This window comes from Dipodomys merriami, unplaced genomic scaffold (assembly GCF_024711535.1).
Source record: "Dipodomys merriami isolate MVZ:Mamm:240054 unplaced genomic scaffold, mDipMer1.0.p SCAF_52, whole genome shotgun sequence".
NCBI lineage: Eukaryota > Metazoa > Chordata > Mammalia > Rodentia > Heteromyidae > Dipodomys > Dipodomys merriami.
In genome coordinates, this window is record NW_027206091.1 from 3,921,104 (window position 1) to 3,943,255 (window position 22,152).

The 22,152-nt window shown below is 44.6% G+C and overlaps 1 protein-coding gene across 7 annotated transcripts in view; it reads left to right on the top strand.

The window, feature by feature from the left end:
- The window catches only part of Znf536 (zinc finger protein 536), a 456,162-nt gene extending 436,463 nt beyond the window's left edge, over positions 1-19,699 (top strand). For all 7 annotated transcript variants that reach the window (XM_069998524.1, XM_069998529.1, XM_069998526.1 and 4 more), the window contains one exon: positions 19,444-19,699. In XM_069998524.1, the coding sequence (XP_069854625.1) occupies positions 19,444-19,688 (245 nt within the window). In that variant the 3' untranslated portion in view covers positions 19,689-19,699. The remainder of the gene's footprint in view (positions 1-19,443) is intronic.
- The last annotated feature ends 2,453 nt before the right edge of the window (positions 19,700-22,152 follow it).

Here is a 22,152-nt window from a genome sequence, read left to right on the forward strand (position 1 = left end):
CCCTCCCTCCTTCCTTCCCTACTTCCTTCATTCCTTCCCTTCTTCCTTCCTTCCCTTCTTCCTTTCCTCTTTCCTTCCCCTCCCTTCCTCCCTCCCTTCCTTCCTTCCTTCCTTCCCTCCTTCCTTCCTTCCCTTCCTCTTCCTTCCCTCCTTTCTTCCTTCCCTCCCTCCTTCCTTCCCTACTTCCTTCCTTCCTTCCCTTCTTCCTTTCCTCTTTCCTTCCCCTCCCTTCCTCCCTCCCTTCCTTCCTTCCCTCCTTCCTTCCCTCCTTCCCTGCTTCCTTCTTCCTCCTCCTCTTCCTCTGCTGACTTGCAAAAAAGGAGAATGTGAAACAAAATTTAATTAAAAATTAAATAAACTTTAATCCCCCCCCATTCCATTGGAACGCAGGAGTGCGTCAGGCCCGATGTTTGTGGGGCCCCGGGCTCTGGCTGGGGGAAACCCCGCTTTAGAGGAATCTTTGTGGCCCACACCCTACTTGGGGGAGACTTGGTGCTTTAGCTCAGGACTCATTTGGCACGAAGCATTTCAATCCCTGGATAAGGTCTTTGCTGTACAAAAAGGGGAGCCATGGCGAGCTGGATCTTTGGCCAGGCATTGGCTCTGAAGTCTAAAGGCCAAGAAAGGAGGTTCATGCCTTGTATTACAAATAATCGGTGTCCGTCATTCAGTGCAAACTCAACTATGTGCTTACTGTTCACCTGTCAGCTAGACTGAAAAGCTCCAATCCTATAAAGAGGCACAGTATCCGAATCCTGGAGAAGAGACTTCAAATACAAATTAAAACATTAAAACACAAAACAAAACAACACCCGGAGAACAGAAATTTTGCCATGATTTTTGATGGTACATTTTCAGAACTCTTCGTGTGTAAAATAATGATTATTTGTATCTGCTTTCTGTAGGATGTACTTAGTATTTTATTCAGAGCTTTGATTATTCATCGATCAATTTGATTATAGCTATATAAATATATATTCAATTACATATTTCATTATGTATGTGTAATTTTACACATATTTGAATATATAATATGCCTACCTCTATCTGATTATATATTTATTTGATTATATATTTTTGATTATATAACTCTTTGATTTCTATATCTATTGGATTATATCTACTGGATTATAGATATACATATGAATGGGGATAATATACATTCAAATATATATTCATACATATATCTCTATCTCTATGTATTATCTGTATATTTATTTACATTATTTTTATTTAAATATATATTTATATATGCCTTTTATTTGCCATGATTATATATAATGAACAGAAATAATATGTATACAACTATATATTCATCTAGATAGTACTCTACCTCTATGCATTTTCTAAATATTTGATTACATATCCATTTGACTACATATGTTTTTGATATATATTTGCTTTTTTATTTGCATGCTTGCAGACACTGACGACTGTATTTTTTTTTTCCTGGGGTCCTGCTATTTTTTTTTGAAACATACTAAAAGGCAAAAGATTGATTTTACTATCTGCAGAGGAAGCTGAGAATGTTTGACTCTATTATGATGATTATTATTTTAAGAGCCGAGCCGAACCGAACCGTGTGTTTACGGGAGACAGGCAACTTGGAGGCATCCTGGATTTTGGATCCGTTCTGGGCAGGGATGTGGCAATGCCCTGCTACGCAAACCTGCAGAATGGAGTCCACATGCCAGCTCTCCCCTCCTCCCGGGGCCGCTCGGACCGGGAGCTAACACCCACATTTCCCAAATCATGTGCCCCGATTTCTCCCTCGTGCCAGCCAAGCCTAGATTTTGGAAGGTATACATTTTATTTTTATATGTGTGGGCTTTTTTTTTTTTTTTGAATCCTTACTTGGAGAAAAGTGTATGCCCGAGGACTCTTTGTTCTAAGTGTCAAGGGACGTATTCTAAATGTCAGCTGTGTCTATTAAACTTCCTTGGGGGCTAAGATGCAAACCCCCACCCCCTCCCCCAAATCTTCATCCATAGCTCGGGCACATCCATCCTATTTTAAGAGCCTGTTACAAGAGATTCTTAATGCAGCCTGTGACTGTGTATTGACAATCCCCGGGCACTTTTATATATTCCACGGTACACATTTATCTGTTATGGATGCATAATACTAAATGTGCAGTAAAGGGAATAGATCAAAAAGGCGGTTATGTGGCCTGCGTCAAATGCGTGTGGGGCAACATACATGCCCCAAAATGTGTGTGCAAAAGGCGTGCGTAAAATCGGCTCTCGCTGGCTTTTATTTTCTTACCTGCAGTCTCTGAAAACCCCACTTTATCATCCTGGACTTCAGCATTTCATCTGAGTCTTTACCTGGTGCTGTGGCTAGAGCTGAACAACACAAAAACAAAACAACAACAACAAAACAACCAAACCAGCTCTGGCTCCCGGAGTGCGTGTCACCGGATGCTGTAGCTCTCCACCCCCCCAGCTTTTCTCCCCAGTGGAGAAGTCATGACCGACAGAACCTTCTAGAGACCCCATCTCTGCAGATACTGAGCTCATTTTCATGGCATTTACTGGTTACATAGTAACTATTCCAGCTCTTCTGCTAAATTCATACATATATCTATATTCATATGTACATACTAAAAGACAAAGGCTGATTTTACTATAGATACACATATATTCATATATAAATTCATTTATATATTCATATATACATACTAAATGACAAAAATTGCCCTTACTATTTATCAATATATATTCACATATTAATTCATATATATATATATATATATATATATATATATTCACTGCTAGGATTAGCACTCAGGACCTCACACTAGCTAGGTAGATAGGAATAGTAGCGACTTGTAAGTTTTTTTGTTGGTGGTGGTGTTGGACATAGGGCTTGAACTTAGGATCTGGGTGCTGTCCCTGAGCTCTTTTGCTCAAGGCTAGTGCTCTACCACTTTGAGCCACAGAACCACTTCAGATTTTCTGGTGGTTCATTGGGATAAGAGTCTCATGGATTTTCCTGCTCTGCCTGGCTTTGAACCTTGATCCTCAGATCTCAGCCTCCTGAGTAGCTAGGATGACAGGTGTGAGTCACTGGTGTCCAGCCAATGCTTGTAATCCTCAGTCCTCTAAATCCTTGCTGGATGAATGCTGTTCCATTGAGCCTGACTACTCTCTCTCCCTGAGACAAGTGCTAACCTTAGTTCTGTTGATGGATGGAAAGAACCGTTAGAGAGAGAATGGGAGAGGTCCAATTGAGGCCATGGTACCGCAGTCCCAAAGTTGAACGTGTCAGTCTGAGAAGCATGGCCCACCTCGCTGCTGAGCCCTTTTGCCAGCGTTTGGAGGGGTGTCTGGCTTTAGCCTAATGCCCATGATGCAATGTGATGCTGTTTCGTGGATGAGGCCCAAGCTCAGAAGCAAAGACATGTCTGCATGCGAAAGAAGAAAAACCAACCTTCTCATGCTGAACTTTTCCCTGTTGATAGGATGTTCATTTCTCTTTTCCCTTTCCAGTTTTTCCCCCCCAGCATTTTTGGATGGAAAGGAGTTTAGAATGTTCAGTTATTTGGGGTTAGACTTCTGATTGGTGGTGGTGACTGTTTTCACAACAGAGTTGTTAGAAAAGACATACACACCAAATTTTTCTCTCAAAAAGAAGTTTGCCAGCTGGGTGCCGGTGAGCAGCTATACCTAGAATCCCATTTAAGTCAGGAAGCCGAGATTCAGAGAATCAAGGTTCCAGGGTAGGCCCAGGAAGAAAAGACCAAGAGATGCCATCTCCAAAATAACCAGTAGAAAGCAAGCGTGGTGGTGTGGCTTAAGTGGTAGAGCACTGGCAGAAGGAACAAGTAAAAGTGGGAAACATCCTACCTCTGTATTTAAACCTTGGTACCAGCAACACAAATAGCAGAAAGAAAAGAAGGAAAACTAGCATAGGCGCTGGGAAGTGACCAGAAGACGCTGCAGCCATCTGTAACCAATGGCTTCCAGAAGTTGTTTCTCCATCCATCTGGGCATCATTGGGATCAGCACGTACAGAAGCTCTTAGCAAATTAGGATGCTCCATGCAGGCCACCTACTGAGTGTTCAGCTTCATGCTCAGTAGTGACTGAGAACAAACGCTGCTGAGATTGGGCCACCTTCTTGGTGAAGCCAATGGTCCAGCCAAGAGGGCCCCAGGACAGAGACACAATCCTGTGGAGGAGGAAAAGGAGAGAGCATCAGGAGTCAGCAGGCTGGAGGAATCCTGGGAGGAAGAGGCCAGGAAAGGCTTAGAATCTGGATAATGAACTCGATCATGACGCTGCTGTTAGTTCACATTCTGGTCGAGTCTCTCTCGCTGTCTTCATAAGGATGTGTCCATTTTGAGACCCAGGGTTTTGTGAGGGTTAAATGAGATGGCACAGTAAAGCCCAGACACTCGGTCAGCCATCTGATCCTTAAAACAAGGGTAGGAAAAATCTGCTTAAAATATAAGCACAGCCACTTTGGCCATCCTAGCTGCTCAGGAGACTGAGATCTGAGGATCCTGGTTTGAAGCCAGCCCAGGTAGGAAAGTCTGTGAGATTCTTACCTCCAATGAACCAGCAAAAAAAGCTGGAAGTGGAGATGTGGCTCAAGTGGTAGAGCCCTAGCCTTGAGCAAAGAAGCTCAGGGACAGAGCCCAGGCCTTGAGTTCAAGCCACAGGACTGGCACACACTGAAGAAAAAAAAAAAAAGCCCATCGCCAGTACCCACAACCCACCCCCGCCCTCCCTCCTTTGGTGAAGTTTGTTCCTTTTCTCTTCCCCTTTAGAAGGAAGTTTGCAGGTTGACTAAAGAGACTGGTTAGCTTTGTGGTAGCTTGTGGCCTGCAGATCAGCGAGGCTGCTTCTGAAAATACGAATGGCAATAGACACTGGAGTATGTTTCTAGAGAGAAAGGGCTGGAGGTGTAGAGGAAGCCACATCTCCTGAATCAAAAATCTAGAATCGTCTTTCAAAAGAAAACCAGCTAGCTGACCGATTCATAAGCAGGCAGAGACTAGTATAGAATCTTTTTTATTTTATCTTTATTTTTGGATGGAGAGTGGGGAATCTGTTCACAAGATCACCTCCTCCTTTAAGCCCATGCACAACATGGAAAAAGATACAGACTTGGCAACCAAGCAATTGTCCCCAGAAGATCTGTGGCCTGGAGGGATAGAAGGGGGCTGGTGTGTGTGTGTGTGTGCGTGCGTGCATGTGTGTGTGTGTGTGTGTGTGTGTGTGTGTGTGTATGTGTGTATGGGGGGGGGAGGCTCTCCTTCTCAGATCCGATTGCAGGGCCAAATGTAATAGGAAGAAGTGGATAATAAAATCTACTTGTCACCCAGACATTCCTCAACTGTTAGCAATCAATTTAGGGGTGAGGGTGAGGGGGTACAAAATACCAGAGGACATCAAAGAAGGAGTGGGGGGGCATTGGTTCTCGCTACTATTCCCAGACCGGTCTCCCTTTCAAGGCTCTGTAATTTGGGGAAGGTTGTGTGTACTAAATAATTTGTGAGCCTCTAAGCACGCAGGTTATTGTTAGTGGGCAGATGGTGCGTTTCATTTTATTGCTTTTCCTTCTGTGGGTCCTTACACTCAGGACTCATGTGTTTTCTGAAGTCTTTGTCTCCTTGCTAAAAAAAAAAAATCTCTAATCTAAAACAGGCAATGAAACACAAGAGGCCAGGTTTGGAGCACAAGCGGAGTTTGTTTCTGCGTGTTTGTGTTTTGTTTTCATATCTGCTTTAAAAAAAATCTTTGTATACATTTCATTATTTTATTCATTTTTATTTTCAAAAATATTATCTTTATGTGGTTTGCTAGTTTTTTGTGTGTGTGTTTTGTTTCCATATATATATATATATATTTGTTTGTTTTTCTATTTCACTCTATTGTCTTTGAGGATTTTATTTTGTTGGTCACCTTTTAAGTAGCCAGTTTTCAAAGCAAAAAGAAAAAAAAAAAGAAAAACTTTCCCCCCTCATTTTGGATTAATTTAGGTAGTGTGTTATTACCTTCACCTAGTTCATCAGAGTTTGCAAAGCCAAAAAGAATTATTTTTTTTTTAAAAAGGGAAATTATTTAGTTACACACAACCTACACATAACCTTCCCAAATTACAGAGCCTTAAAATACAGCCTTATCTGCGAGGAGTCAGAAATCCAACCGCACTCTCCAGGCAGATGTATTAGAGAGGTAATTAGGGTGTTAAAAGTGGACAATGGGAAAGGGGTTTTGAAAGACAAGAAGAGAAAGGAAAGAACCACCCTTAGGTGGCTGGCACCTGGGACTCTGCCACCTTGATGGTGGCCTTTTCCTGTTCCTCATTTAGAAAGCGGGGAGTGCAGACGTGGTGGGGGGGGGAGGGTCTTTGTTTTACAGGCGATGGTGGCCAGGTCTGGGAACGAAGGGGCCCTCCACCCTTTAAATTATCTTACACTCACAGGAAAAAAATAAAATAAAATAGACCAGTGCACTCTGCTCCCCCCCCCCCAGCTCTTCCTATTCCATTCTCTTTTTCTTTTTTCTTTTCTTTTCTTTTTTTTTTTTTTTAAATCTGAAGATAGAATTACTGTTTGTAAGCATCTGATAGTCATTAGAGTTTCTGCAGTCTGTCAGGTGTCGGAGGAAAAAAACTGCTGAAACCAAACGGGTGCTTGCACTCAGGGCTGGGAATTTGTCATGTGCTGATGAGGAGTTATAATAATATATGAGCAAATCACAACCGTTCTGCAAATTAATCAAATTTTTTCCCCTCCCTCCCTCCCTTCTTCTTTCCCTCCCCCCCCTCCTTTTCCCTCCCTCCCCGTTTTTCTCCCCCTTGTCTCTGGGAGAGTGGCGGCGAAGGTAAAGCAGGCACAGCTCACAGATGGTCGCTTTGGCATCAGATGGAATTTATAAAAGCGACTCTGACTCTTTGCCAAAGCAACAGCGAACACACTAAGGGAGATTGCAGAGGGCGGACGAGTCGTGCGGTTTTGCTGAGGTGATTGTAGGAAGTTAAAGGGGAGGAAATCTCCAATTTTCCTTTTTTTTTCTTTTACTGATATATATATATATATATTTAAAAAAAAATTTTTTTTTGCCCGAAGGGCCAGAAACAAGAATGCCATTCTGCCACAGGCAAAATCTGTCACCTCTCTCCTGGTGACTTAACATTCAAAGAGTGCTTTTGCAGATGTTAGAACAAGATGCCAGGGAACACAGACCCCCTGAGACTCCTGATCCCGAAGCACTCTTTACAAGAGTGCACGGCGACTGAGTTCAAGAGGTGGCCACCTTACACGTAGCTTAACATCAAACAAAAACAACAAAAAAATAATGATAAAATAAAACATAAAAAGAAAGCAAAAAAAAAAAGCAGGGTTATATCTTTTCCTGTCACCTCATTCACAGCTCCTGGTGGCAGCCCTAACCAAGGAGTGCTTTTCAAGTGTTTGATTAAGAGTCTCACACACCCTCCACAAATGACCCACGGGCTCCGTGTATAATTCCTCAGGATTGATTCAAGTAGGTAAAGATGATGGGTGGTGAGGATTGAACACACACACACACACACACACACACACACACACACACACACACACACACACGTGTTTCGCAGCTCCGAATAAAACCTGTCTCCTGTTGGTGTGGGAGAAATGTGTCATGAGCCATTCATGCATTGCCAGGACTTGGGCTTGGATGTGTGGGGTGTGGGGTTCTGCGGCCTCCCTGGGCCTTGGAACTCTTCTCCTCTACCCCACTACATCCCCCTCCAGGCTGCCCAGATGTCCTCCCCCCCCCCCCCCGGGGAAACTTTGTCTGAGCTGGCACGAAGGGGTTCAGGTGTGACCTGCCAGGCCCATCCTCTCTGCAAAGATGCCTTTTCCTTTGCAGATGTGAAAAAGACCAAGATGGCACACAAATGGAATTATGCCATGAAGTCCCATGGCTCCTGTGTGTGTGTGTGTGTGTGTGTGTGTGTGTGTGTGTGTGTGTGCATGTGTGTGCGCGTGTGTGTGTGCATGTGTGTGCGCGTGTGTGTGCGGTTTCCTAATGGAAAACCCTGCCCATTTGTTTTGGTTTACGTGACTACAGAGAAATAAGTAGATTAGACAGAAACTTTAGCATGCTTCGTTGCAGCTGGGGGCCGACATCTGTCATTCCTCACTATTTTCTGGATCATGCCAGCTAGAGAAAGCAAAGTCTGACACCTTTGATTTTTATACAGAGCCTTTTAAAGGGGGAGGCAAAATAAAATAAAATAAAATGAGAGAGAAAAAGAGAGAGAGAAAAGAAGGAGTCTTGTGTTTCCTTTGTGACTTCATAGAAGAGAGTCAGAGAGAGAGAGACAGAAGGAAAATTCCACCTCTCTTCTAGGCTCTTACTTATTTATGGCGTGTGATAACATTATTGGCTCTCCATAAGAACTGAGTGTTGTAAACTTTATATTTTTCCATCTTTATACTATTTATTTTATTGTTTATTTTATTCTATTATTTTATACTATTTATACTTTTTACTCTTTATTCATTTTTTACATCTTTTCCTATTGTTCCTAGTACCATATATATTTTGTGCCAGTCTGGGGCTAGAAATCAGGGTCTGGGCACTGTCCCTGAGCTTTTTTTGCTCAAGGCTGGCGCTCTACCACTTTAGTCACAGCTCCACTTTTGGCTTGTTGGTAGTTAACTGGGGTGTCACAAACTTTCCTGCTCTGGCTGGCTTTGAACTGCAATCCTCAGAACTCAGCCTCCCGTGTAAGCTAGGATGACAGGCGTGAGTCCCTGGCTTCAGGCTTGCTAGGTTCGTTTAAAGGGACACCAGTGGAAATCCAGGAGCTGCAGGAGCTAGCATGGACCACCAACGGGCTTATTAAGAATGCCAGGAAGCCAGAGGAGAAATCTCCTTTCTCCCCTTCCTCTCAGCCTCCAGCCCACTCCCAGAAAAGGTGAGAGGAGAGGACCGCGCACACCCACATTGAAAATGCCAGTGGTCCCGGTGCCAGGCTGGGTATGCGCAAGAGCCGTGTGAGCCAAAAGCCAGCACAGGGCGCCAGGCAGCCGGTCTGGAAGCTGGCCCCGCAGTCACCACCTCTGGGGAAGATCTGGCCGGACCTTTTGACCTCTCCAGAGGAACTGGAAATCCCTGTTTTTCTGTGAACTGGTCTTATTTTTAAACATTGCAGTAATTATGATTTAAAAATCTATCTATCTATCCATGAGTGGAGGAAAGTGGAGGCGTAGAGTCATTCTAGTCAATGTGCATTGTGTAAAAATTGAACTTGAGGGTAGGGATGGGAGGGGGGAAGATGGGGGAGCGTGAGGAGAAGTGACTTGTGGAATTGAAACCCCTTTGGACAACTAGCTAATAAAAAAAATACACGAATAGCCAGATGCCCGTGGCTTATGCTTAGAATCTTCGCAACTCTGGAGGCTGAGATCTGAGGATTCTAAGTTCAAAACCAGCCAGGACTCTGAGCCTTGAGGGAAGTCCCTGAGATTCTAATCTCCAATGAACCAGTAAAAAGCAGGAAGGCAAGCTGCAGGACTGGCATCCAAATAAATAAATACATGAATAGTAAAATTAACATATAAAATATATATACAAATACTTTTGTATGTATGTATGTATGTATGTATGTATGTATGTATGTATGTATGTATCTCCATCCACACTCTCTCTCTTTGTCTCCCTCTATCTATATATCTACCTATAAAATAGTGTTGGGACAAAATAAACAGTGAGTTTCCAGTATGTGGGGGTCCCCTCCAGCAGGAAGGTCCCTGAGGTCATAGGGGGAGGAGTTAACTAGCCACCCCCAGGTTTCTGGGGGAGGGGGTGAGGAATGGTGAGACCCCGCCCCTCCCTCCCCACAATCCTCTAGGATCTTGGGCAGTGGAAGTCTTGTTCCCTAGGGAGGCATCTAGGAAACAAGTCAGCCTTGTCTTTCCTTATGCAGCCCCGACTGTGGACTGTGTGCAGGGCTGAGTAATATTCCATTCTCTCGGAGGGACGGGAAGAAAGCCACTGAGCTCACTGCACAGGAAGCGGCTGTAAGCAGTCCCCAGCACACCATCAAGTTTTTAACTGCTTTGCTTTTGATCCAGGGAACTCTGTAGGCTTCAGGACTTGTTGGAAGGAGATGGAGAGCTGTAGGTGGGCAGATTTTTAATTGTTTTGTTTTTTTTAATTGTATTTTATTTTATTTGAGAACATACTGTACAGGGGGGCTAGGCTGCCAGTGTGAGTCAGGTGGAAGGGATTTGTAAACTGGAAAGCCAGGCCAAGAAGATGAGATGGTAGAAGGAGGGATAAAGAGTGGACAAAGGCCAAGGGGGAGGGGAGACCACAGGTAGAGATGGATTGGGGGCTAGCTTTGGTAAGTCCTGCATGGCCTTCCCTCCCAGACTCCCAGGGAGTCCTGGCAGGGACTCTGGGGTGGGCTGTTCGTCATATCCAGGGATGGGTTTCCATGGAGCAGACTTTGCTATTTCTGCTTTTCCTCCATTCTTCCTCTCACAATAGCCATCTTGTTGCATGGGCCTTGTCTCGCTGGTGTTTTGTTTTGTTTTTTAAATTCTGGTCAGCACTCCACCTCGACCCTCTAGATTTCAGTTTCTTAAGTGTCTGGGATTACAGGCATGAGGCACCACACCCTGCCTGAATTTCTCTCCTTTTTGCCCCTATGAGTGCGACCCTCATCCTTTCCCTTCATTCTTGGAAGTCAACGTATTAAAATCTTACAAAACAATAGTGACTTCATCTCTGTTTTAATAACTCAACCTAAGCATATATGTGTGTATGTATGTATGTATTTATTTTTATTGTGAGCCTAAAACACAGGCGACTTGCTCCTGCTGATGATTCCTCCTCCCCCACCCCCAAATGCTGGAAGAAGACACGTTTGGGGGGGGAGGGGGATGAGCAGAGCCAGCAAGCTTGTCTGCTCACCCCGGACCACACATTCCCTCCCTCTGGTCTCCTCCCGACATTTATTTCAGGATTAAATGCGCTGGCCCAGAGACAAACTCTGGGTATTATTACAGTATTATTATATTATGCATCTAAAAATCTTCAGAAAGAGGAAAGTAAAGTTCATCGACCCTTTGAAGGTTATTTAGTGATAAACATAAATGCCTTCATAAAATCCCGGGATGATTCCAGAGCCCGAATCAATAGTGGCGATGGAGTGACGGTCAGCAGCCTGGAGCCCCCAGACACACAGAAAACCACCACCACAAAAGTGTATGTGAGGGATGGGATGGGGGTGGGGGTGGGGGCTGGGCACGAAGACTAGGATGCTGAAGTTGGCCAAGAAGAGGGCAGGGTTAGACCAGGAACGGAGGGAGGGAAGGAAGGAGAAGAGAGGGGGAGAGGGAAGGGAAAGGAAGTGTGGAAATGGGGGAGAGGGAGGAAGAGAGAAGGGGAAGGTGGAGCAAGGGAGGGAGAGAGGAAGGGATGGAGGGAGGAAGGAGAGAGTTTTGTTTTGTTTGTTTTCTGTGGTTATTTCTCAAACTCTGCCTCCTCTGCCCCCTTGGGCCTTGAGCACAGCACGTTACTCAGATGCCCTTCCCTCTGCTGAAGCTTGTGTCACCAAAGAATGAAGCGCTGTTGCTCAGGTCTCAGTTGTAGCTCCATCCATCCATCCATCCATCCACTCATCTATCCATCCATCCATCCATTCACTTATCTATCCATCCATCATCTGTCCACCCACTCATCTATCCATCCATCCATCCATTCATCCACCCACTCATCTACCCATCCATCCATCCATCCATCCACCCACTCATCTACCCATCCATCCATCCATCCATCCACCCACTCATCTACCCATCCATCCATCCATGCATCCATCCGTCTGTCCGTCTATCTGTTTGAGCTGTCCCTTGGCTTTTTCCACTTAAGGCCAATGCTCTACCACTTTGAGTCACAGTTATACTTTCTGGATTTTTGCTGGTACATCGGAGATAAGATTCTCATGGACTTTCCTGCTCAGACTGGCTTTGAACCACAGACCTCAGATCTCAGCCCCCTGAGTAGCTAGAATGACCAGGGCAGCCAGCTCTTTTTCCCAGGCTTGGAGGAAGTGTATGTGTATTGGTCGGGGAGGGGGTGGGTTCCTGTCCTCTGATCCACGGATGGTTTTGTCATCCAGGATGCAGAGATGCACTACGTAAAATATCTGGATGGATTTGTGTACCTTATCCATGCTTTAACTGATTTAGTCATTCATGTTGGTGCCATGGTGGATACTTACTTTATATATTCGCTTGAAATTTGCTACTCTGTTATTTATCTTGTTATACCAATAGTCTCAGCTGTGAGCAATGGGGTTCAGGAGGCTCCCTTTTATTAGACTCCTGTGTGTGTGTGTGTGTGTGTGTGTGTGTGTGTGTGTGTGTGTGTGTGTGTGTGTGTGTGGTTTTGAGCAATTTGCTATTTCTTGGCATAGAATATTTCAGGACCATCTTATGTATTTGTACATCGGAGAACCAGTCATTTTTCCAAGGTATCTTGTTCCTTTACTTATTTTTTCCTTCTCTTTTTGTTCCAAGACTGGAACCTGACACTTTGCTGATTGGCTGGCACTCTACCAACTAAGCTATGCCACCAACCCCTTTTTTCTTGTTTGTATTAGGTCATAGGCCTTGAACTCAGGGCCTGTGCACTGTTCCTGAGCTATTTTTTGCTCAAGGATAGCATTCTACCACTTTGAGCCACACTTCCTCTTCCAGTTTGCTGGTGGTTCATTGGAGATGAGTCTCACAGACTTTCCTACCCCAGTTAGCTGGGATTATAGGCAGGAGCCATCTGTGCCTGACAACTTTTTAAGAATGATATTGAAGCTGGGTGCTAGTGATTCATGTCTATGAATCCTAGCTACTCAGGTTGCTGAGATCTGAGGACCACAGTTCAAAGTTGGCCTGAGCAAGAAAGTCCGTGTCATTCCTATCTTCAATTAGCCACCACAAAAGCTGGAAATAAAGCGCTGGCTCAAGTGGTAGAGAATCAGCCTTGAGCAAAAAAAAAAACCTCAGGGACAATGTCCAGGCCCTGAGTTCAAGCCCTAGAGAATCACCCAAAAGAGTGTAATTAAAAATAGGTCTTACTAGGCATTGGTGACTCACTCCTGTAATCCTAGTTACTCCTGAGCTAAGAACCCAAGTTCAGAGCCAGCCCTGGCATGAAATTCCTTGAGACTATTATTTCCAACTAACCAGGTTTTAAAAAGCTGGAAGTGGAGCTGTGACTCAGGTGTTAGAGCACCAGCCTTGAGTGGATAAAGGTTAGCTCTTAGTTCAAGTTACAGGAAAGGTGTGTACACACACACACACACACACACACACACACACACACACACACGCACACGCACATACACACGCACACACACAATTAGGTCTCACAAACTCTAGATCTTAGTTCATGAGCAGGGAAATAAACACACATACACTAATTCTATCCACATATATATATATATATATATATATATATACATATAATGCATGCATAGCTATATTCTTTATATGAACCACAGTATGAGCTAAGCAAATACCTCTAACTTGGATCAAAATTTACTTTTACTTTTGAAAATCAGTACCTTTTTTATTTTTCTATTTTTTTTATCAGCCTTTTAAATTAAAATCCAAATCACAGGAAAAATTGAAGACCTAAAATTATTTATACCGAGGGTATTTGCAAAATGTGTTAGCATCTTTGATTAGATCAATGAATATATTTTTTCTCAAAAAAAGACTGAAAACATAAATTATATACCTGATTAGAACCATTTTCCCCCTATGTGGAATTAGGGAAATTTGTAAGGAAAAACAAAAATCTTGACTCTATGCGACTAAGAAATCTCTCCTTTTTTGGAGCCTTCGTCTATGTTTCCGTTGGAATTGACTTTTGTGATCATCGTGGCTAGCTTTGACCTTGGAAGAAGGCTGGTCAGGGTCCCTGTGAGGGAGGGAGGCCGTCTGGGGCTCTGAGTGTGGGAGTTACCTCGTAGGTTAAGCACCCCTATTTTTATCACCTGGACCCTTCTAAAAGGCCCTGTAAAAGTCAGATGGAGGACCTCCACCTGCATGGGGCATCTTAAGAGCTGGTTCTCTAGATATGCTAAGAGTTCCACGTGGGAGTGGGGGTTCAATTGATCCTAAACTAAAAGTTCTAGAAAGTTCCGGAACTTTCTAGAAAGTTCCAGAAAGCAAACTTCAATTCATCACGACAATAGTGGTGGTGGGCAGAGGGCCTTAACCTTGTCACAGGTCCTTCAACTCTGTCCAGCAGAAGATGAGCATTGTTGTGTAGTAGTCAGGTTTTTGATGGTTGAGTCTGCACTGTCATGGACAGAGTATTTTCTCCTATCATTCTCCTATCATCCTAATTGGGATGGTATAACACCTGATGACCTAAAACTTTAATTGTATCACATATTATGAACAATGTAGGCACGATTTAAATTTTATGGAAAAGCAGAGCGCTGGTGGCTCACACCTGTAATCCTAGCTACTCAGGAGGCTGAGATCTGAAGATCAAGGTTTGAATCCAGCCAAGGCAGACAAATCTGAGAGACTCTTACTGTCAATAACCAGAAAAAGTTGCAAGTGGAGGTGTGGCTCAAGTGATAGAGCACCAGCCTTGAGCAGAGAAAACCAAGCAAGAGGGAGAGGCCCTGATTTCAAGCCCAGGTACAGATAGACACACACAGAGAAAGACAGACAGACGGATGGACAGACAGACAGACACAAACACACACACACACACACACACACACACACACACACACACACACACACACACACACACACACAGTATATGGAAGGTTGAGGGTAGTTTCCGTGCAGGTACTCTACCATTTGTGTAAGGGACTAGTGCATCCTCTGGTTTTGGTGTCTGGGTGACGCCTTGGTGCCAGTTCTTGGCAAACACCATGAGACAGCCGAATGCCTCTGTCTCAGGGGTTAGATTCCATTTCTGTTCCTACAGAGGTGGAGTGTGCTACATTGTATAACACGAGGCACACATGTAAACAGTTCACAACTCAGCTGTGCACTGCCTCCGGGGACAGCTTTGCTTTTCCCCTCCCTCCCTCCCTCCTCTCTCTCTCTCTTTCTTCCTTCCTTCCTTCCTTCCTTCCTTCCTTCCTTTCCTTCCTTCCTTCCTTCCTTCCTTCCTTCCTTCTTTCTTTCTTTCTTTCTTTCTTTCTTTTCTTTCTCTTTCTCTCCTCCCCTCCCCTCCCTTTCCTTCTTTAAAAAGTTTTATTATCTTTAAGTAGTTGTACAAAGGAGTTGCCATTTAGAGTGTGACGTCTTTCTCTCTGCTGATCCTTACGGACTCCGATGGAGGCACTCCATGACCTCGTGCTCTGAGCCCAGCACCACAGGCCGGGACAGCCCTCAGCCTGCACTCTTCTTCCCCTACACATGGGGACAGGCGTCCTTTTTTTTTTTTTTTTTTGTAGGTAAACCTTTTGGCCAGAGTTGCAGCAGCCTCATCTCTTTTCTGAAGCCAGCTTCCCACAGTGCTGGGCTGTAATGAATGGATAGTCTCGCCAAGGGCAGGCACTCCCTCCCCCTCCCCCATCTCCACCCCCCTGTAGGTAGAAGGAGGAGAACCACTATTACCATCGGAGCAAGTAAGAAAAATCTCCCATTCTCCACTTTCGCTATAAACAATATACGACTTGCTTTCTCCTTACCCTGCTTGACCCTCTATGCCGTATACATATTTATATATTATTCATAGTGGATTAAAAATGAATGTGTTCTTTACCCCGGCTCTATGGCGTTGTGACAATACAAATTAAAGGATGATGTACTTACTTTTCGCAGGGCGGGTGATGGAAGAGGTTGACGGCCTCAGAGTGAGGGATGGAGAGAAGAATGGGGGTGGGGCGGAGGGAGCGGGGGTGGGGGGGGTTACCCATGATGTGACACTGCAGGGCTCAGGGCATAGGAAGATCAGAGTGTGCTGTTCATGGAGGGGTTAGAAAGGCTTTGGGGCCAGGTGCCAGTGGCTCACGCCTGTCATTCTAGCTGCTCAGGAGGCTGAGATCTGAGGATCATAGTTCGAATCCAACCAGGGTTGGAAAGTCTATGAGACTCTTACCTCTAATTAAGCACCCCCCCAAAAAAAAGCCAGAAGTGACACTGTTGGGCACTGGTGGCTCACACCTGAAATCTTAGCTATTCAGGAAGCTGAGATCTAAGGTTATGGGTAGAAGCCAACCTGGGCAGGAAAGTCCATGAGACTCTCATCTCCAATGATCCCCAGAAAACTAAAAGTGGTGCTTGGCTCAGAGTGGCAGAGGGCTAGCCTTGATCGAAAAAGCTCAGGGACAGCGCTCTGGCCTTGAGTTCAAGCCCCAGGACTGGCACAAAAAGAAAGGAGGGTAGGAAAGGAAGAAGAAAGAAAGAAAGAAAGAAAGAAAGAAAGAAAGAAAGAAAGAAAGAAAGAAAGAAAGAAAGAAAGGAAGGAAGGAAGGAAGGAAGGAAGGAAGGAAGGAAGGAAGGAAGAAGAAACAAACAAGGAGAAAGAAATAAAGGAAAGAAGACTTTGCCACTTTTTTCTCCCTGGCTTCCAGAAGGTTCTATGGGCTGTGTACCTGCCACTTCCCATATAAAGCTGCTTTACCCTGCTGACATGTACCTAGGGGTGCAAACAGCCCTTGTTGTGGTGAATGATGATGATGTTAGAATTTTCTTTGACTTTGCAGTAATGTGTCTTCTAGCTACAGTGGTGGGTTTGTAGTAAATAAAAAATGACTTCCAGAGGCTCATTGAAGACTGATTGAAGGTAGTAGTTGCGAGATGAGGAAGGATTCCATGTTGAAGGGATGTAGCAGGGTTGTGCAAAAGTCCTGGGGCAGGAAGGAAGGAGTGTGACACGTCTGGGGGGACTGGAGAGGAGTCCTGTATAGACAGAAGATGCAAATGGTGTAGGTTTCAAGCGACAGGAGAAAGGAGGGTGCTCCTGGGTTCCTATTCCCCCGGCCAGACTCCTGGGCTCTCGATCATCTGTCTAGCGCATCGCATGCTGTGTTGTCTGTGTAGGCTGCTGTTGGGGCTTAGGTTCCCTGTGGGCTCACAGGAGTTTCTTCCACGAAGGGCCCTGACCTGTGGCCATGCGCAGCTTGTGTCCTGTGGAGTTCTATCTCAAGGACGCGCACCTGCTAACAACGTCCTCCTTCCGCTCTGCCATTTCCCAGAATCCAGAGGCGAAGCCTTCAGAGAAAGCAATTTCTAGAGAGTGAATCAACCCCTCCTCCTCTCACCCCACCCCTGGGCCCTCCTCCCCCCCCCCCCCCCCCCGTCCCGGGCCCCACCACCAGAGCCCCACAACAGCCTGGGGCACACTATAGAGGGAAGTCCAGCCACCTCTTAGCCAAGCTTAGCCACAAGGACAACCAGCCGGGGCATCCCTGGGAGGAGGTCAGAGGTCAGAGGTCAGCAGCAGAGCCCTTTCTCATTTAGAAACCTGTGTGCCATGATCCCAAGCTGTTCTTTGTCCAGAAGGACTTCCCCATTTTCAAGGTGGCAGAAATCAGACATACTGGGAGACTGATTTTCCGCTTCTGAAGAAGAAAAGTGACGGGTTTTTCTTCAGAATGGACTGTGTCTACAACCCAGGAGAAACAGAAAGACTTGGAAGAAAGGCGGGAGGTCAGAAAACAGCCAGGGCGGGGGGTGGGGGGGGGTGCTTTCTCAGAGGAGCAAATGTGGGAGAGCTCACTGCTTGAATCTCAGGGAAATGATGGGGCTGGATCCTCAGTCTCTTAAATTCAACACTGGTGGCCTCTACTCTTGCCTTAACTTTATATATACATATATATTGCTGGTCCTGGAGTTTGAACTCAGGGCCTGGGCACTGTCCCTGAGCTTCTTTTGCTAAAGGCTAGCACTCAACCCCTTGAGCCACAGCACCACTTCTGGCCTTTTCTGAATTCTTTATTGAAGATAAGACTCTCTTGGACTTTTCTGCCCAGGCTGACTTTGAACTGCAATCGTCAGAACTCAGCCTCCCTAGTAGCTAGGCTGAGAGGTGTGAGCCACTGGCATCCAATCAAATCTAACTTCTTTAAAGTTCTGACCTTGACGATCTGATTTACCTAGTCCCTGCTCCGACTTTCTGATATCTTTTCCCTAGAAATCCCTTCCATCTCAGCCTTAGAGCAAGGGAGACTTGCTTGGCATCCCAGTCTTCAAGTGCCTTCCAGACACACCCCCTCCTCCGGCTGGTGTTGTTCATCAACACACAGTTCATGGGAGGATAAGTAAGTGAACTGGCTTTGTACTGAACTGGAGTCAGATACCCAGATGGTAGAATTTGTGGGGATTTTTGTGTGTAGCATTAGCGTCAGGAAAGTATCGTTTGTGAACCAAATCAGTCTATCGTCTGTTTTTTTTTCTTTTTCTTTTTCTTTTTTTTTTTTTTTTTACAGCCGGTGTGCTAAATATAACTTTCACAATTGTGAAAAAAATGGTTGGGGGGAAAAATCCTCCCTCTAAATGGGAATATTTTATCACACCTGAAAACTATGCAGAAATGAAATTCTGGTGTCCATAAATAAAGTTTTGAATTTCATCAGTTAAAAAAAATCCAGATAATCTGTTTTCTTTCTGGTTTCTCAACACACATATATCTCAGATTTTTTTTTTTAACTTTTAAATGACTTCCTACCTAACTCTTTGTAGAAAGAGTTTCAGGACATTTCTTCTTGGACAGTATCACCCCTTCTCTAGCTCTCTCCCAGTTTTTCCCTCCCATCCCCACCGACTAGGTGTACAGTTTGTTTCCCACATAGTGTCCAGTGAGTACCACTGCTGCATTTGTGTTCCTCTGTCCCTTCATGTCTGTGTTCCCCTTGTTGCCCACCCCCCCAAAGATAGATAAATGACCAAGTGAGACAAAAAGAAAACAAAAGTAGCAACAAAGAAAAAACCCTTTGTGTCCATTTCCTGGAGTTCATGTTCAGATTATTTTGTATGATCAGAGCTGGCATACATTTCGATCCTCTGGGAGATCTGGATTAAACAAAAAGCAGGGTGCTGGTGGCTCACAGCTCCTAACTACTTCAGAGGCTGAGACTTGGAGGATCCTCATTCGAAGCCAGCTGAATCAGTAAAGTCTTCAATGAACCAGCAAAAAGCAGGGCTGGAGGTATGGCTCGTGCAGTAGCATGCCAGTGATGTGCGAACAAGCAAGGTAGGAGTTCAAGCCCAGACACTGGTGAAACGGATTAGAAAGGGAAGACCTTTTACATCCCCGTTTATCTGCCTAAGATACCAGCTGCTTTTCTCTCCTTTTCTTCTTCTTCTTCTGAATTATGATTTTTGCAATGCAATAGGATCTTATGGATGCTTAATGATCACGCTCTATTGCCCATGGTGATAGGCCGGGTGTGAGAAGAGTACTGATCGGCTCCTTTTTTGTCTTGTTTTGTTCTGTGTGTCTCTCCCTTGCAGGTCACAGGCCTTTCCAGTGTCGCTACTGTCCTTACAGTGCCTCTCAGAAAGGCAACCTGAAGACCCATGTCCTCTGCGTCCACCGAATGCCTTTTGACAATAGCCAGTATCCAGACCGCAGGTTCAAGCGCTCCAGGGTGGACTCGGAGGCCGCTGGGAGTTTCGAGGAGCCCGCAGCTGTCAAGGGCGGGAGTTTGGCAGAGCTGGCTGAGGAGGGTGGCAAGGGCCCAGAAGAGAGCCACTGAACGGGCCGGGGAGGGGGGGGGGGTGATCTCTGTACACGGCAATAATGCGTTATCCACACCGAAGAACGAAACATCTGCCGACACCAGTTTGTTCACTGTATTCTAAGGGGGAGAAATCTCATGTCATCTTCCCTCTGGCTAGTGTATAGAACATTAAAAAAAAAAGTAAAAGATATCTATCTATATTAAGAAATAACAACAACAAAACAACCTGAAACAAATCCCCAGCCCTTGAATGTGGCTGTTAGATGGTTACTCAGCAACAAGAACTTCCAAATCTTACAGAGAGAGAGAGAGAGAGAGAGAGAGAGAGAGAGAGAGAGAGAGAGAGAGAGAGAGAGAGAGAGAGAGAGAGCCTGGAAATGCCTAGTGTCCTTCAAGCTGGAGAAAACTGGGGAGGGGGGATTGTCCAACTTGAGAATCATCTTTGTCCCCAAATCATGCTCCGAAAACCCAATAGCATCTCCAGGAGTTCCTGCAGACTCAGAGATGGACGGCTGTGCTTTCATGGCTTGCAAACACCTCTATAATCTGACACCAACACCCGCCATCCACCCAGAGCCCTGATGAGTGGTGTGAGGAGGTGGCTCTGGTGCCAGGCAGGCGGGAGCAGCCACCGCAGGAAAATTGATTCGCATGGTGTCAGTCCTCTGTGCTCTGTGGAGAAATCCTAGCCGGCCGGGCCTGGGAGCGTCAGAGCCCTCAGCCAGCCTTACAGAGATGGCTGCCCAAAATAGGCTTTGAAAAAATAACAATAAAAAGAGACACATTCAAATCAATCAATCGGTCAGGACGCGTCTGTAGACAAATGTCATTTCAGGTTTGATGAGCAATTTCTTCCTTTTTTTTTTTTCTTTTTCTAGATCAAATTGCAGTATTGAGGGATTTTTTTTTTTGGCCTTTCTTAGTTGTCTATTGTTCTTTTAATTTTTTTTCTTTGGATGAAGAAAGTTGATATTAAAAAAAAATTGTCAAGGGCATTATACAAAATATTCTTAGGAAAACCAAGCCAACCCGACCAGTAAGAGATGGATGGTTTTTAATTGTAATCCATATAAGAATAGAAACATTAGGCTGGGAAGGTGGCTCAGTGGTAGAGTGCTTGCCTTGCATGCATGAGGCCCTGGCTTTAATTCCTCAGCACCACATAAGCAGAAAAAGCCAGAAGTGGTGCTGTGGCTCAAGCGGTAGAGTACTAGCCTTGAGCTGAAGAGCTGAGGGACAGTGCTCAGACCCAGAGTTCAGACCCCAGGATGGACAAAAAAAATAAAAAAGGATAGAAATATTGTTTTCTATTATGATTCCACCCCCTCCTCCCCCGTTGTCTGGGCTAGTACTGGGGCTTGAATTCGTGCCTTGGATTTTTTTTTTTTAACTCAAGGCTTGTACATTACCACGTAAGCCTTTATTATGGTATGAATTGGAGAGAAGAATCTCATGGCCATTTCTACCTGGCTGGCCTTGAACCATGATCTTCAGATCTCAGTCTCCTGAGTACCTGGGATTATAGGAGTGAGCCATTGGTGTCTGGGTCTATTATGATTTTTGTTTTTTACTTGAATGAAAACTGCTCTATCCCCTCAATCAGACTTGGTTTCATATATAGTTTTCTATGTGTTACAGATGAAAAGTGAAGACTTTCTTCTTCCCCAAGTTCTTAAGAAATACCTTGCATTAATGTTACATACCTGAACATCTGGCTGTCTTTCTTTAATGAAGAAAACAGAGTTACAAATTCCATGTTTTTGTAAAAACAAATATGTTCTCTATTTTTGTATTTTTTTCCTACTGATTGGATGCTCCAAATTTATCAAGTTCTCTGCCACATGGATGGAGAGTTTTTCTTTTTTCTGTGGTGAGAGTCAATCACGGCACACCGAACTCATTTTTCACATTGGCAAGTTTACGGTGACGGAGCCCAGCTCATTCTTGAATCTGCCTCAGTGGTGTAAAATTCTGCCTCTCCACACACTTCCTTTGAAGGACAACAAACTGGCATTGTTGCTGGTGATGGTAGATGCATTTGGAAGTATTAACTTCTGGTAAAACAAAACCATTATGATGACTTAAAAGAAAAAAAAATGAGTCAATATTTCATTGCAGGCTGGGAGCAAACAATAATAATAATAATAATTAATAATAATAATAATAAACAAACCCAGGGCCTTAAAAACGTTAGCTCTGCCTACAGCAGTTTACAAAAAAAAATCAAAATACTAAACTGCAATCAATGTAAATAACATTCACTAAGAATGTCCTGAGGCCAGAAAGAAGCTCAGGCTAATACAGGATCCCGTTGGCATAGGTGGTAAAAGAGTGGAGGGAGCTTTGAAGATGTCCGGGTGTAAAGGAATGCCACGCGCAACTGGGACCCATCTGGCAGAGTGCAGGCTGCTTTCTTGTTCTTTCTAGATTAGTTCTCACTGCCTTACTGAAATTGAGTGGATAAACTTAATGCAACTTG